Genomic DNA, 14,606 nt, shown 5'->3' with positions numbered 1-14,606 from the left:
ATTTTGAACCCTTGCAGGTGACGTCCGCGTGAACCAGAACCCACAGCTGACCATCTTGCAGATTATCCTGCTGAGGGAGCACAACAGGATCGCCGACGCACTCACCTCCATCAACCCTCACTGGGACGACGAGACCACCTTCCAAGAGGCCCGCAAGATCGCCATTGCCGAGTACCAGCACATCAACTACTACGAGTGGCTGCCCATTTTCTTGGGTAAGACAATCTCACATAAACATATCTAAATTTTGGAAAAAAGTTGAACCATGTCTTCAAATTACTTTTTAGTCTATTTACTGAAAGGCCAAGAATGATTACTGAATGATTTTCTTGTAAAATAATAACACGTTCTTCACAGTAAAACACTTTCCCCTTACTGACAAACGTGTTTTAAACAATTTATCCTATATTTTTACTATTTCGAACTTTTAAACATGTTTATTAGTATGGCCCTTTGCCTTTGTTTAGACTAGAAACTCTTATAATCGGGAACAAGTGTGTAGAACAGCCAAAGGTTCTCTGTTGGTAGAAACCTAATTGTTAGTTCACTTCGCTTCTGAACTGGAGGGGCGAACCTATATACTAGAGACATCTCTTGGAGAACTCTAAAACTATCCCATTTACAATGTTTCCATAATTTTTTTTAGTAAAATTAGTGGAGTTTGGTTGAATAATCCTTGAATGTATTTGTGCAGGTGTTGAGAACTCCATCAAGAACGGCATCATCTACCCCAACGTGAAGGAGTATGTGAACGACTACAACTCCGCAGTGGACCCCACCGTGCTCAACGACCACGCTACCGCCGCCTTTAGGTTCTTCCACTCTCTCATCGCAGGAAGGCTACAGTAAGAGACGCTAAAAATACATACGACCTATTAACCAAAATCGTTTAATAGCAAATCTGAAATATTTTAGACTTAAATAATACCTCATTAGTGGCTTAATCTATATCACATTTACTGTCACAAAATACCAAAGTGTTTCAGCACAAGTTTCGCCCAGTTTCGAAGTAAGTGGATTTTCCTCCTCCACATATTCAAATTACTACCAAAGTAGAGTCCGTGTGTTGCTTAGCAGGCTTATCCATTGTTTCCTCTTCCGTAAAGGATGCGGAGTAAAACTTGCTTAGTTGGTTAAAGAGGCCAGTCCTACTGATGCACCTACCAATAGCTAAAGTTTTGTTTAATCACAACAGTTGGCACTTTCATAACATTCCTACTTCTGGTGCCCTCTTCCATAAGGGACCATCTTTTCCTGCAGGCATCTCAGCTAACTTACTAACTTATTGGGTTATTTCAGGCTTATCACTGAATCCCGTAAGATCCAAGGAGACATCAGACTGAGCGACTACTTCAACCGTCCCGGTGTCATTGAGGAAGGAGACAACTTCGACGCCCTGACCAGAGGACTCGGAACCCAGCCCGAGAAGGCCAGTGACCAGTACTTCGATAGCGAGATCACCCAGTTTCTGTTTAAGAGAAACAACACCTTCGGAGGAGACTTGAGAGCCATCGACATCCACAGGAACAGAGACCACGGACTCGCTTCCTACAATGACCACAGGGCCGCTTGCGGCCTCGCCAGGGCACACACCTTCGAAGATCTGCATGATTTGATCTCGCGAGAGGTAACTTAAACATTTACCTCTCATGCGCAGAATAATGAAAATTTTATAAAACTTAGTTGTTTTCTGATACAAGTTACGCAGATATCTATCAAAAAGACAAAGGTTTCTTTTAGATGCAAGGATTATATCCCAGCCCGATTAAAGTATCGGGGTTCAGTTCAAGCTTTCAACTAGCAATTTATTTAATAGTGACGAGATTCTAGCCCAATACAGATCTTAACTACTAAATTAATTTCAGAGCCACCTCTAGTCGGTTCTTCTAATTTTTTTAATCCGTTGTTAACATAATCGATTGCTTTTTCCTCCTTGTAAAAAATGGCATACATTTAGTTTTAACAGACCCTTCCTTCACTCGTCTCATCTAATCTAATGTCTTCATTCCAGAATGTCCACCTCCTGTCCACTCTGTACGAGTCTGTTGACGACATCGATCTAACCGTTGGGGGCTCTCTGGAGGCCCTGGTGGACGGAGCCCTCGCCGGCCCCACATTCCTGTGCATCCTGACCGAGCAGTTCTACAGGACCCGCAAGGGAGACAGGTTCTTTTACGAGAACGGAAACCACGAGAGCCAATTCACTATTGGTAAAATATAAACCATATAATGTCCACATTTTTCTCATCACATTAATTAGCTCTTTAAACTAAAACTTAATATTTAAAAAATGACTCAATTTCGCAATTCTATTCCAGATCAACTCAACGAGATCCGCAAAGCCAGTGTGTCCAGATTGTTCTGCGACAACGGAAACCACATCGCTAACATGCAGCCTAAAGGATTCCAGAAGATATCTAAGGGGTAATTATTATTACCTAAGCGATCACCTTCCATTTTACAGAGATATTCCTCAAAATGCAAAAAATAGGCAACATCGTCAATAAGATAAAATGGTACAAAAAATACTAGGTTTTACACGCTTAAAGTGTTATGAAATAATGTGGTTCGAGCATTACGAGGCGGTACTTACTTATCAGAACAGTTTATTCCTGAAAATAATTCCAACATCATCAGCAATCTGAAGTTTAAAGAAAACAAAACTCTCCGCATTTCTGATAATGTATAATACCAATTTGCAAAAAGTTGAACGAGAAGAAGAGTTAGCGATCACTGATCAACTTCCCAAAAAATAATTCTGTTTGCTGTGTAAATCTGAAATTTAATCGCTTTTCTTTCGGTAAACTAACAGTGTATATTTTTAATTTCAGAAACGAGCTAGTACCCTGCGAGTTCCTGCCAGTGGTGGACCTGTCCTTGTGGCAGGACGCAAAGTCTCCTGTCGCGGGTGGACACCACTTCGGCTTCTTTAAGAAATGAGCGTAATTCATCTTCCAAACAACCAACCTCTCACCAACACTCATCTTCTCCAGATGTATTGGAACCTCGGGGTTTGAAATTCAAACAATTATCCAGCAATTTGTGAAACCTCCGAAACCAATCTTCCAAAAACTTCGAAAACTAAAGAAAACCGCGTAGAATTGTGTCCTGGAATACAGCAATCGAAATATGTTTACAAATCTTTTCTTTCGTTGTTCTTTTGAATCGGGGTTCCAATTAATTTGGGGATAACTCACAAACACATCTAATTTAAGCATCATTTTAACATAATCATTGTATGTACGATACACATATTAATGTCTCGCAATGTTTCAGTTATTTATAAATAGATAGATGGTCATTTTTAGAATAGGCGTTCAACCAACTAGAAATATTGTCCAATGTACATAATAAACCATTCAACTAACCGCTAGTTAGTTAGAATCATATTACGACTTACTGAGATGACATTGATAGAAATTAGAAACAGTCATCTTATAAAGTCGATATTTGTTGTTATTGCTTAAAAAATAGGGAAATTCTGTCACACAGAATCCTTCCAATTTCCCAAAGGATCATTAGGACCTTTGGTTATTTCAATATATCAGTAGATCACTATTTGAACTAAGTCAACAATTAACTGATCAATGACATCTGATTGCTAACAAAAGTTTATTATTTCCTTTGTAAAGAAAATAGCTTTAATACATTATGTTAATGATAATGCGTTTAGTTACCATATTTTTTAAAACATTCTCGTAATTCGAAAAAAAAATTAGTTTTGTTAAAGAAAAATAAAAAAGTTTGAATAAAAAAATATTATGTGTATTTTCCAATAATTAATATGCATTATTTTATAATTTAATTCCCCACTATGGGCACTTCAATTTTCTATTGATTTTAATACTCAATATTCTAAGTTTGGTGCTGAGCAAGATATTATATTTATTTTTAAACTAGTTCGTTAAGTTAAATCTACGCACAAAACTTTAAAAAATCCATTTGTATGTACTAACCACCATTTCAGTTTTAAACAACACGATGGAGTTGTTACTATTATTAAAGAGTCATGTGGAAGATATATTATTTTGTCAACAACTATCGCTAAGTTTTCTGTAAATACAAAATTTACTAATAAAGTTGGTGATCATTTACTTTTAAATCACTTGTTTTATTTATATTTCGTTCCTCCGTGTACCGATGTGTTCCAGGTTTCATGTTTTAAAAACTATCATTAAAAATACACATTTTAAAATCAAACCAATTTCGAACAACTAAAAAATAAATAGCAAATACTTGGGTCACCTTTGATGGTGGTTTCTATTAGCACCCCGAAGAAGATCAATAAGGAACTTGAGCGAAAAATAATATCGCTTAAATATATATATTAATGTAGATCGACAAACGCTGACTGTTATCTAATAATATCTGGTACTGGAATTTAAGAATCTTTTTCTGGTAAGTTAGAAGGTGAACATTCATAATTTTTTTTAAAAAGACAGAAATTCCTTATTTTCAATGTTTACGTGAATTAACATCACTTGTGCGACTAATTAATCGTTCACAAAGCGATTGAAGCGATTCACTATTGGAACGTTTATTGTTAAGGCGATGCCATACATAGTAATGCAAAATCATGTGTTTTTGGTTTAAAAATTTGGTCGTCTAAAAATATTTCAGGTGCTTTAATCAAATACTGCGAATAGAGTACATCTAGAACTTTGAAATGATCGAGTATTTTTTAGATAAGTCTTTTTATAAGCCCAGAAAAAAATAATGTAAAGGCCTATGAAAACTGCTTTGAAATTCCATTTGTATGTACTAACCACCATTTCAGTTTTAAACAACACGATGGAGTTGTTACTATTATTAAAGAGTCATGTGGAAGATATATTATTTTGTCAACAACTATCGCTAAGTTTTCTGTAAATACAAAATTCACTATTGCTTCAAACTGCTGAAAATTCACTATTGCTTCAAATTTCAGTGCTGACAAACTGCTTGGGCAGTTTAGCGGGTACATATAAATAATAAAAAATAAAAAAAAATTAACGTTCAAAATCTCCTTCTTACGAACCCATTTTCGGTTATGATTTTATTGTATAATGTGGAAAATTAAGTTATTTATATAATGATCGAAAAAAATTTAAATATTTATCCACAAAATAAAATAAAAGGCATTTTTTGGCCATGTTTTTTTCTTGCATAAATCAAAACAGGTGGATGGTGTTAAGCGGGAATTTAAACCTTATCGCAATCTACGTAAGGGTAGTTATTGATAGCGGCTCAATTTAAAATACTACACGACGTAGTGCATCGCCTTAAAAAGGGACTCAACATTTTAATGCAGTTTAATTATCTTGATGTAGACTTATGTTTTGTGAAATAATCGGGCTGTTTTGAATATTTCTTCCATTCAACCGCGAATGTGAAATTTATCTATAATTTTTATAAAGGGACATTTCATGGAGAGGTCCCGTTATAAAGCATAACCGAGTGTTTTGATAGCAATTTTTTTATTTTACAATTGTGGGTCAAAGACTTGGGAATTCAATGACAAAATTTGTAGAAAATAGAATTATTATCCAAAATTTCAATCCATTCGGCAATGTAGATTCTGAGAAAACGACTTCAAAAGTTCGAACAAAAACAAAGTCTTGCATTAGTGACCGTAAGATAGTCATTTATTCAACTTAAGAACATAATTCTCAGTACGCTTTCAAAAATTCAATCCACTCGGCTATGTAGATATTGAGAAAACGGCTTCAAAAGATCGAACAGAAGTCTTGCGTTTGTGCCGATAAAAATTATGATAAATATATACAAATGCTATTTTCTGCACTTTTGTCATTGATTCAAATTCAGACCATAATTCTCAGTACGCATCCAAAATTTCAATCCTTTCCGGAATGGATTGAAATTTCATATGCGTACTGAAAATTATCATCTGAATTATGGTCTTAAGTTGAATAAATGACTAAATCTTCAGAAAATATCATTTTTGGAAATATCATCATTCTCACGGTTGGGTTATACAATCTTGGGTTAGAGCTTTTGAGGTGGTTTTCTCAGGATCTACATGCGAAGTGGATTGATATTTTGGATGCGTAAAGAGAATGGTCTGAAGTTGAATCAATGACAAAAACTGCAGAAAATAGCATTTTTTGGAAATATCATCACCCTTACGGTCATAAATGCAAGACTTAGATTTGACCATTTGAAGCCGTTTTCTCAGGATCTACACAGCCGAATGAATTGAAATTATTGATACTTACTGAGAATTATGGTCAAAAATAAAATATGGAGAAAATAGCATTTGTGAAAATATCATCATTCTAACAGGCACAAATGCAAGACTTGGTTTCGATCTTTAGAGCAGGGAATCTCAGAATCTACTCAGACGAATGGAGAAAATTTTCAAATACATACTAGGAATAATGGTATGAAGTAGAATCAATGACAAAAACTGCAGAAAATAGCATTTCTGAAAATATCATTATTCTAACGGGCACAAATGCAAGATTTGCGTTCGACCTATTTAAGCGTTTTTCTCAGGATCTACGTAGCCAAATGAACTGAATTTTGAACCACGAAATAAGAATAATGGTCTGAAGCGGAATCAACGAAAAAACCGCAGAAAATGGCATTAGTGAAAATATAATTACCCTAACGAGCACAAATGAAAGACTTGGGTTCGAACTTTAGTGTCGGGTTTCTCAAAATCAACACAGCCGAATGGACTGAAATTTCAAATAAGTACTTAGAATAATAATTCTAAATTCAAAACTATGTCACCGAACAAAATAAAACTTTGGATTTGTACTAAGAATGTCTGAACTGAAATCAACATAAAAATCTCCAGAAAGTTGCTTTTGTGAAAAAATCTTGGTTTTTACGGGGGTTAATGTAAGACTTGGGTTGGAACTTTGGATTCCGTTTTCTCGGAAACTATATCACCTAACGGAATGAAACTTTGGATTCATATTAATAATTATGGTCTGAACTGAAATCAACATAAAAATCTCCCGAAAGATACATTTGAGGAAAAATCACAGTTTTTATGGGCATAAATGTCAGACTTGGGTTCGAATTTTTGATGCCGTTTTCTCGGAAAATGTATCACCGAACGAAATGAAACTTTGGATTCGTACTCATAATTATGGTCTGAACTGAAATCTACATAAAAATCTCCAGAAAGTGGCTTTTGTGAAAAAATCGCAGTTTTTACGGGCATAAACGTAAGACATGGGTTCGAACTTTGGATGCCGTTTTCTCCGAAACTGTATCACCGAACGAAATGAAACTTTGGGTTCGTATTAATAATTATGGTCTGAACTGAAATCAACATAAAAATTTCCCGTAAGATTTGAGGAAAAATCACAGTTTATTCGGGCATAAATGTTAGACTTCGGTTCGAATTTTGAATGCGGTTTTAATAGAAACTATGTCACCGAACGACATAAATCTTTGTATTCGTACTTTAAATTGTGGTCTGAACTGAAATCGACAAAAAAATCACCCGAAAGATTCATTTGAGGAAAAATCACAGTTTTTATGGGCATCAATGTCAGTCTTGGGTTCGAAATTTGGATGCCGTTTTCTCTGAAACTAAATGAAATTAAATTGAATTGAACGAAACGAAACTTTGGATTCGTACTCATAATTATGGTCTGAACTGAAATCTACATAAAAATCTCCAGAAAAATTGATTCGAGGAAAAATCAAAGTTTTTATGGGCTTGGGTTCGAACTGTGGATGCCGATTTCTCTGAAACTATGACGTCGAACGGAATGAAATTTTGGAATTGTTCTTAGAATTATAGTCTGAACTGAAATCAATATAAAAATCTCCAGAATATGACATCTGTGGAAAAAACACAGTTTTTACCGGCATAAATGAAAGACTTGGGTTCGAACTTTTAATGCCGTTTTCTCGGAAACTGTATCACCAAACGGAATAAAACTTTGGATTCGTACTCATAATTATGGTCTGAACTGAAATCTACATAAAAATCTCCAGAAAAATTGATTTGAGGAAAAATCACAGTTTTTATGGGCTTGGGTTCGAACTGTGGATGCCGATTTCTCTGAAACTATGACGTCGAACGGAATGAAATTTTTGATTTTTACTTAAAATTAAAGTCTGAACTAAATTCATTATAATAATCTACAGAAAGTGGCTTTTGTGAAAAAATCGCTGTTTTTACGGGCATAAATGTAAGACTTGGGTTCGAACTTTGGATGGCGTTTTCTCTGAAACTATAACGCCGAACGGAATGAAATTTTTCAATTGTTTTTAGAATTAAAGTCTGAACTGAAATCAACATAAAAATCTCCAGAATGTGGCATTTGTGGAAAAAACACAGTTTTTACCGGCATAAATCTCAGACTTGAGTTCTAACGTTGAATGCAGTTTTCACATAAACTATGTCACCGAACGACATTAATCGTAGGATTTGTACTTTGAATTATTATTATGGACTGAATTGAATTCAACATAAAAATCTCCAGAAAATGGCTTTTGGGGAAAAATCACAGTTTTTACAGGCATAAATTTCAGACTTGAGTTCGAATTTTGAATGCAGTTTTAACAGAAATTATGTCACCGAACGACATAAATCTTTGGATTCGTACTTTAAATTGTGTTTTGAACTGAAATCAACATAAAAATCTCCCGAAAGATTCATTTGAAGAAGAATCACAGTTTTTATAGGCATTAATGTCAGACTTTTGTTCGATCTTTGGATGCCGTTTTCTGTGAAACTGTATCACCGAACGAGATGAAACTTTGGATTCGTACTAAAAATAATGATCTGCAATGAATTCAACATAAAAATCACCAGAAAGTTGCTTTTGTGAAAAAAATTTAAGTTTTGGGTTCGAACATTGGATGCAGTTTTCTCTGAAACTATGTGACGGCGAATGAAATGAAATTTTGGAATTGTATTAAGAATTATAGTCTGAACTGAAATCAACATAAAAATCTCCAGAATGTAGCATTTGTGGAAAAAACACAGTTTTACCGGCATAAATGTAAGACTTGGGTTCGAACTTTTGATGCCGTTTTCTCGGAAATTGTATCACCAAACGGAATGAAACTTTGGATTCGTACTCAAAATTATGGTCTAAACTGAAATCTACATAAAAATGTCCAGAAAAATTTATTTGAGGAAAAATCACAGTTTGTACGAGCATAAATGTAAGACTTGGGTTTGAACTTTGGATGCCGTTTTCTCCGAAACTGTATCACCGAACGAAACGAAACTTTGGATTCGTACTAACAATAATAGTCTGCAATAAATTCAACATAAAAATCTCCAGAAAGTGGCATTTGTGGAAAATCACAGTTTTTACGGGCATAAATATAAGACTTGGGTTCGAACTTTGGATGCCATTTGCTCGGAAACTGTATCACCGAACGAAATGAAACTTTGGATTCGTACTACGAATTATGGTCTGAACTGAAATCAACATAAAAGTCATCAGAAAGTGGCTTTTGTGGAAAAATCACAGTTTTTACGGGCATAAATTGCATACTTAGGTTCGAACTTTGAATGCAGTTTTCACAGAAACTATGTCTTCGAACGATATAAATCTTTGGATTCGTACTAAAGATAATGGTCCTAAGTGAATTCAACATAAAAATCTACAAAAAGTGGCTTTTGTGAAAAAATCGCAGTTTTTACGGTCATAAATGTAGGTCAAAATGAAATCTACATAAAAAATCTTCCGGAAGATTCATTTGAGGAAAAATCACAGTTTTTATGGGCATAAATGTAAGACTTGGGTTGGAAATTTGGAATCAGTATTCTCGGAAACTGTATCACCGAACGAATTAAAACTTTGGATTCGGACTCATAATTATGGTCTGAACTGAAATCAACATAAAAATCTCCAGAAAATTTTATTTGAGGAAAAATCACAGTTTTTATGGGCTTGGGTTCGAACTTTGGTTGCCGATTTCTCTGAAACTATGACGCCGAAACGAATGAAATTTTTCGATTTTTACTTAATATTAAATTCTGTAATAAATATTAATTCATTATAAAAATCTCTAGAAAGTGGCATTTGTGGAAAAATTACAGTTTTTACAGGCATAAATGTCAGACTTGTGTTGGAACTTTGGATTCCGCTTTCTCGGAAACTGTAACACCAAACGGAATGAAACTTTGGGTAAGTATTAATAATTATGGTATGAACTGCAATCAACATAAAAATTTCCAGAAAAATTTATTTGAGGAAAAATCACAGTTTTGACGGGCTTGGGTTCGAACTTTGGATGCCGTTTTCTCGGAAACTGTATCACCGAACGAAACGAAACTTTGTATTCGTACTAATAATTATGGTCTGAACTGAAATCAACATAAAAATCTCCAAAAATTGGCTTTTGTGAATAAATCACAGTTTTTACGGGCATAAATCTCAGGCTTTGGTTCGAACTTTGGATCCCGTTTTCTCGGAAACTTTATCACCGAACGAAATGAAACTTTGGACTCGTACTAAGAATTTCGGTCTGAACTGAAATCAACATAAAAATCTCCAGAAAATGGCTTTTGTGGAAAAATCACAGTTTTAACGGGCCTAAATTTCAGACTTGGGTTTGAACTTTGAATGCAGTTTTTGAACATCAGTCATCGAACGAAATAAAACTTTGGATTCGTACTAAGAACTATGGTCTGACCTGAAATCAGCCTAAAAATCTCCATAAATCGGCATTTGTGGAAAAATCGTAGTTTTTATCGGCATAAATGTAAGACTTTCGAACGTTGGATGCCATTTTTCTCGGAAACTATACACCGAACGAAATAAAACTTTGGATTCGTACTTATTATTATCATCCGAATTAAAATCAATGCCAATAACTGCAGAATGTAGCATTTGTGAATATATCTACATTCTAACTGGCAGAAATGCAAAACTTTGTTTCGAACTTAAAAGGCTTTTCTTTGGATCTATACGGCCGGTCTGATGTTATTTCAATAGTAAAATCTGTTGAAATTAGCATTTGTGGAAATATCATCATTCTTACGGGCACAAATGCATGACTCTGGCTCGACCTATTGAGGCGGTTTTCTCAGGATCTACTTTTAAATAAATTACAAAGTTTTTTGAAAATCAGTGTTTGTAGACATATGGGATGTGTGGGATTGCACTTACCTCCCCAGATACTTTATCATTGTTTTTATTTTTAGCAATTTCTCATTTACTGGGGCGTGGTGTGAATTTTCAATGCGCGCTTGACAAGACCAATTCTTCTTTTATTTTGTCTCCGAGATGCTTAAGATGACGTGCACGCTTGTTTTCTAATATCTTTGCGTGCACACAATATCAAATATGTATTCATATTTCGGTTTGCCAACAACAATGCGCCCACATCTTTGAACAGCTTTTTTAATTTTTGATAAACAAACAATTAATGTTGTTAATTTACCTAGTGTGGCCAACGTACGCGAAAACAAAGAAAATAAATTTGAATTTCTTTGGGTTTCTCCAATTACTTTTATACTAATGATACCCGAAAACTGATGAGGTTTACCCTTTTTTGCAATACCCTGTGCAGGTGCAATTGGAGCAGTCCGCTCCGGGCGCCGACTTACCGAAGCAATAAAGAGTAAACAAGTCAAGGCAATGAAAATACTTAACACCTAATACCAGGCGCCGTTTGGCTCAGGGTGGGCCCTGCATGTGGAAACTCCAATATTGTGAGATGTGATTGAAATGGGTTAAGATATGAAGAAAAACTAAATGAAAAAGAGAAGTCTGGAAAAGCCTGAATATGTGAATAAATTTCTAAGCGTATCTTTTAACTATGGAAGTTTAATATTTATTTTATAGAAGGATAATAGTTTGACTAGTTTAAAATAACATAGTTGAAATGTTTTATATATTTGTATGCCTTTTAGGTGATTTTGCACAAAAACGGCGATATGCAAATCATCCAAATATTATTATTATTAATAAATATAGTTTTGCATTTTATCTGTGTCGTCTTAATTGTTAAACCACGTCAAGGATCTATTTGACTAAAATTGTCATTAATTTATTTTGTGGCCAAGAAAATTAAATTAAATTTTTTTTATTTTGCTGTTATAGCTAAACAATTGTGAGCTAAAAATTAACTACCCACCATCATTAACTGTATGAGGTTAAAATATAACGTTCCGTTCGAGCGGGGTCACACGGGTCCCCCATAAGATCACAAAATGACCGTGACTGTCAAATTTTATTTTGTTCCTCCGCTGCTCTTTTTGTTGGGGAATTCGTATGCATCGGGATGAGCAACTTTACAATTATATTTAATCAAATAAGTAAACTACATAACACATCCAAAGATGGGTTATATCTAATATGGGATTTTTAAGGTGATTTATGACAGAAGCTACTCTTAACTAATATGAAATTTCTGACCATTTTCTTGAAAAGATTTAACCAACCTAAATTTTTTTTAATATTTTCATTAAGCATATTTTAAAGCAACGGAAGCTTTATAAGAAAAACTCCTTTGTCCAAAGAATTTTCCGGTATTCACCGGCTCATTGAAGAAGAATTCAATCTAGTGTTGCGCACTTATTGCGATCTTTACCGCAAATAATGTTAAACGGTAAAAGAGATAGTACCAAAGCGATCGTGGCTCAAATATATTATTGTCGACTAGCAATCCGGAGGTCACGGTTTCAAATCGGTCGTAATCATTAAATATAATTAATAGTATTTTCATGGCACGTTCCAGGGTGGAAAATACTCTCAGTATCTCCCTGGTGTAAAACCACCATACAGAATTGAAGCTTTGCTTGAAATAGCTTTAGCTATATTTTTTTATAATAACGTGAATAGCCAGTTACTTCCTCTTCCCTATCTCCTTCCCCTTCCCGCTACCTTCAGCCTCGAAAAACCCCAATTGGGAATGCTCTCTGGCTCCAGGCGGTTGGGAGCAGTTTGCACTCTTTATGGCATTTTTGTTAAATGAATATTGATTACCGAATAGTTTTTCTAATACAACCTAAATTAGTATTATTAGAGTACGGAATTTAAAAAACAACTTAAATGTCGCACAAAATTCGTACTGTCGTTCGGGGTAACTCCGTTACCCCTTTTGGAACGAGAGTCTTAATTAATTGATTTTGTTCTTAAAACAAATTATCTTGTAAATAAAGCATGAAACCGGTTTTCTGAAAATGTGGTAAGAAACTTTTTGATATCAGCATCATTCCCATCGAAATCTATCGATCTTTGAAATTAATTAATCAAACTATCAAAACGTAAGACGATACCCCAAATATTTATTTCATAAATCTCAAGCAAAGATTTCAAGCAAAGCCGTGTATTTATATTTGAAAATAAATATGCTTAGCAAAAAAATCAACAATTTTCGACATAGTTGCGCCATCTCCTGCTGTAAAATTTTAAAATATCTTCGAAAAATTTTAAAATATATATATGGTTTGACCGAGAATTTAACCTTCCTCCCCTTATTGCCAAATCACGATTGGGTAGGACTGTCATTTATTTCGTATGTTAACTGCTGAGATGTTGTGAAGTGTATTAATTTAACTCAATGGAGGCTTGGAAATAAATTTGGGGCGGGTTTAGGTACCGCCGCCCCGGTAACCATTATGTGTTCAGGATGCGCCTTTCCACCAGCTGCGTGGCATGCCAGGTCGGGAGAGGCTGGTTTGGGGAGACATTTTGACCTCTCCAACTGGTCTGTTGACCCATCGCCTTGCGTTGTAGTGGGAGGAATATATTCATATGTCCGTTACTCTTGGACACACTGATCTCTAGATTCATACCCAACCCTTTTACCTTCCCAGAACTTCCTCTCCTACCTTTCCTTAATTAAAACCCTCCATGCAGCATCCCAAAAGATGACATAGGCCTTGAGGGACAAGGCCTCCTGTGTGGGGATGATATAAAAAAATTAAATGTTTCGTTGAATATTGCTTTAAATACTGGAATGTGAAATTCACATCTATTTTATTATTATTATTGCTGTTACCAAATGAAATGATTGATTGCGCATTGACGGGTAACAAATCAAATGATGTTTTTCTTTGATCCATAAAATGATGATGCGTTTTCTAATTTGAAGGCAAACATTACCGTATGCGTATTTTGTCCTTTTCGGCTGAAAACATGACTCCGTGTCTTTTGATTAAGTCCTAACTGATAATCAAACCATTCATTTTACTAGCATTTCAGTAAAATCAGAAAAGATTTTTTTTAAATTTTTTTGGCTTACTGAGGATTGAACCTTCTTCCCCAGGGACTGGAATTAACAGCGCTAACAACGTGCCAAATCCCGGTTGGATGGTACCGACATCTACTTCCTTTATTAATTGCTGTAATGTCTCAGCTCGATCGGATGTAGGAATGTAGGTTAATTTTCACTTCTAAAATTTGTCTTCATTCATTCACAAAAACAATCAATAGATTCAAAAAATTTAAATAGATGTATTTAATGATATAAAACGCTACCATTTCCATCCATCATGAAGCCAATTTTTCTTGTTTTTACGAAATGAAAGCTGTGTTGATATAAATGACCTACGCAAGTGTATCCACTTAAACGGTGGCCATCATAAATATCTACATTATTCTAGATCAATGTGTACATTAAACATCTACTTCATTTGAACAGCTTTGAAACATTTATAAGTATGGCTACCA

At 34.8% G+C, this 14,606-nt stretch overlaps 1 protein-coding gene across 1 annotated transcript in view; it reads left to right on the top strand.

The window, feature by feature from the left end:
• Pxd (Peroxidase) overlaps nucleotides 1-4,102 on the top strand; it is a 197,351-nt gene extending 193,249 nt beyond the window's left edge. Inside the window, exons 8-13 of the mRNA XM_089639241.1 lie at nucleotides 18-215; nucleotides 695-845; nucleotides 1,300-1,627; nucleotides 2,012-2,210; nucleotides 2,319-2,424; nucleotides 2,832-4,102. Of these exons, the coding sequence (XP_089495367.1) occupies nucleotides 18-215; nucleotides 695-845; nucleotides 1,300-1,627; nucleotides 2,012-2,210; nucleotides 2,319-2,424; nucleotides 2,832-2,940 (1,091 nt within the window). The 3' untranslated portion in view covers nucleotides 2,941-4,102. The remainder of the gene's footprint in view (nucleotides 1-17; nucleotides 216-694; nucleotides 846-1,299; nucleotides 1,628-2,011; nucleotides 2,211-2,318; nucleotides 2,425-2,831) is intronic.
• The last annotated feature ends 10,504 nt before the right edge of the window (nucleotides 4,103-14,606 follow it).

Source organism: Hesperophylax consimilis, chromosome 14, assembly GCF_061612785.1.
Source record: "Hesperophylax consimilis isolate HC1 chromosome 14, BYU_Hcon_1.0, whole genome shotgun sequence".
Taxonomy (NCBI): Eukaryota; Metazoa; Arthropoda; class Insecta; order Trichoptera; family Limnephilidae; genus Hesperophylax; species Hesperophylax consimilis.
The sequence above is the reverse complement of the archived record's forward strand: the minus strand, read 5'-3'. Positions and strand labels throughout refer to the sequence as shown.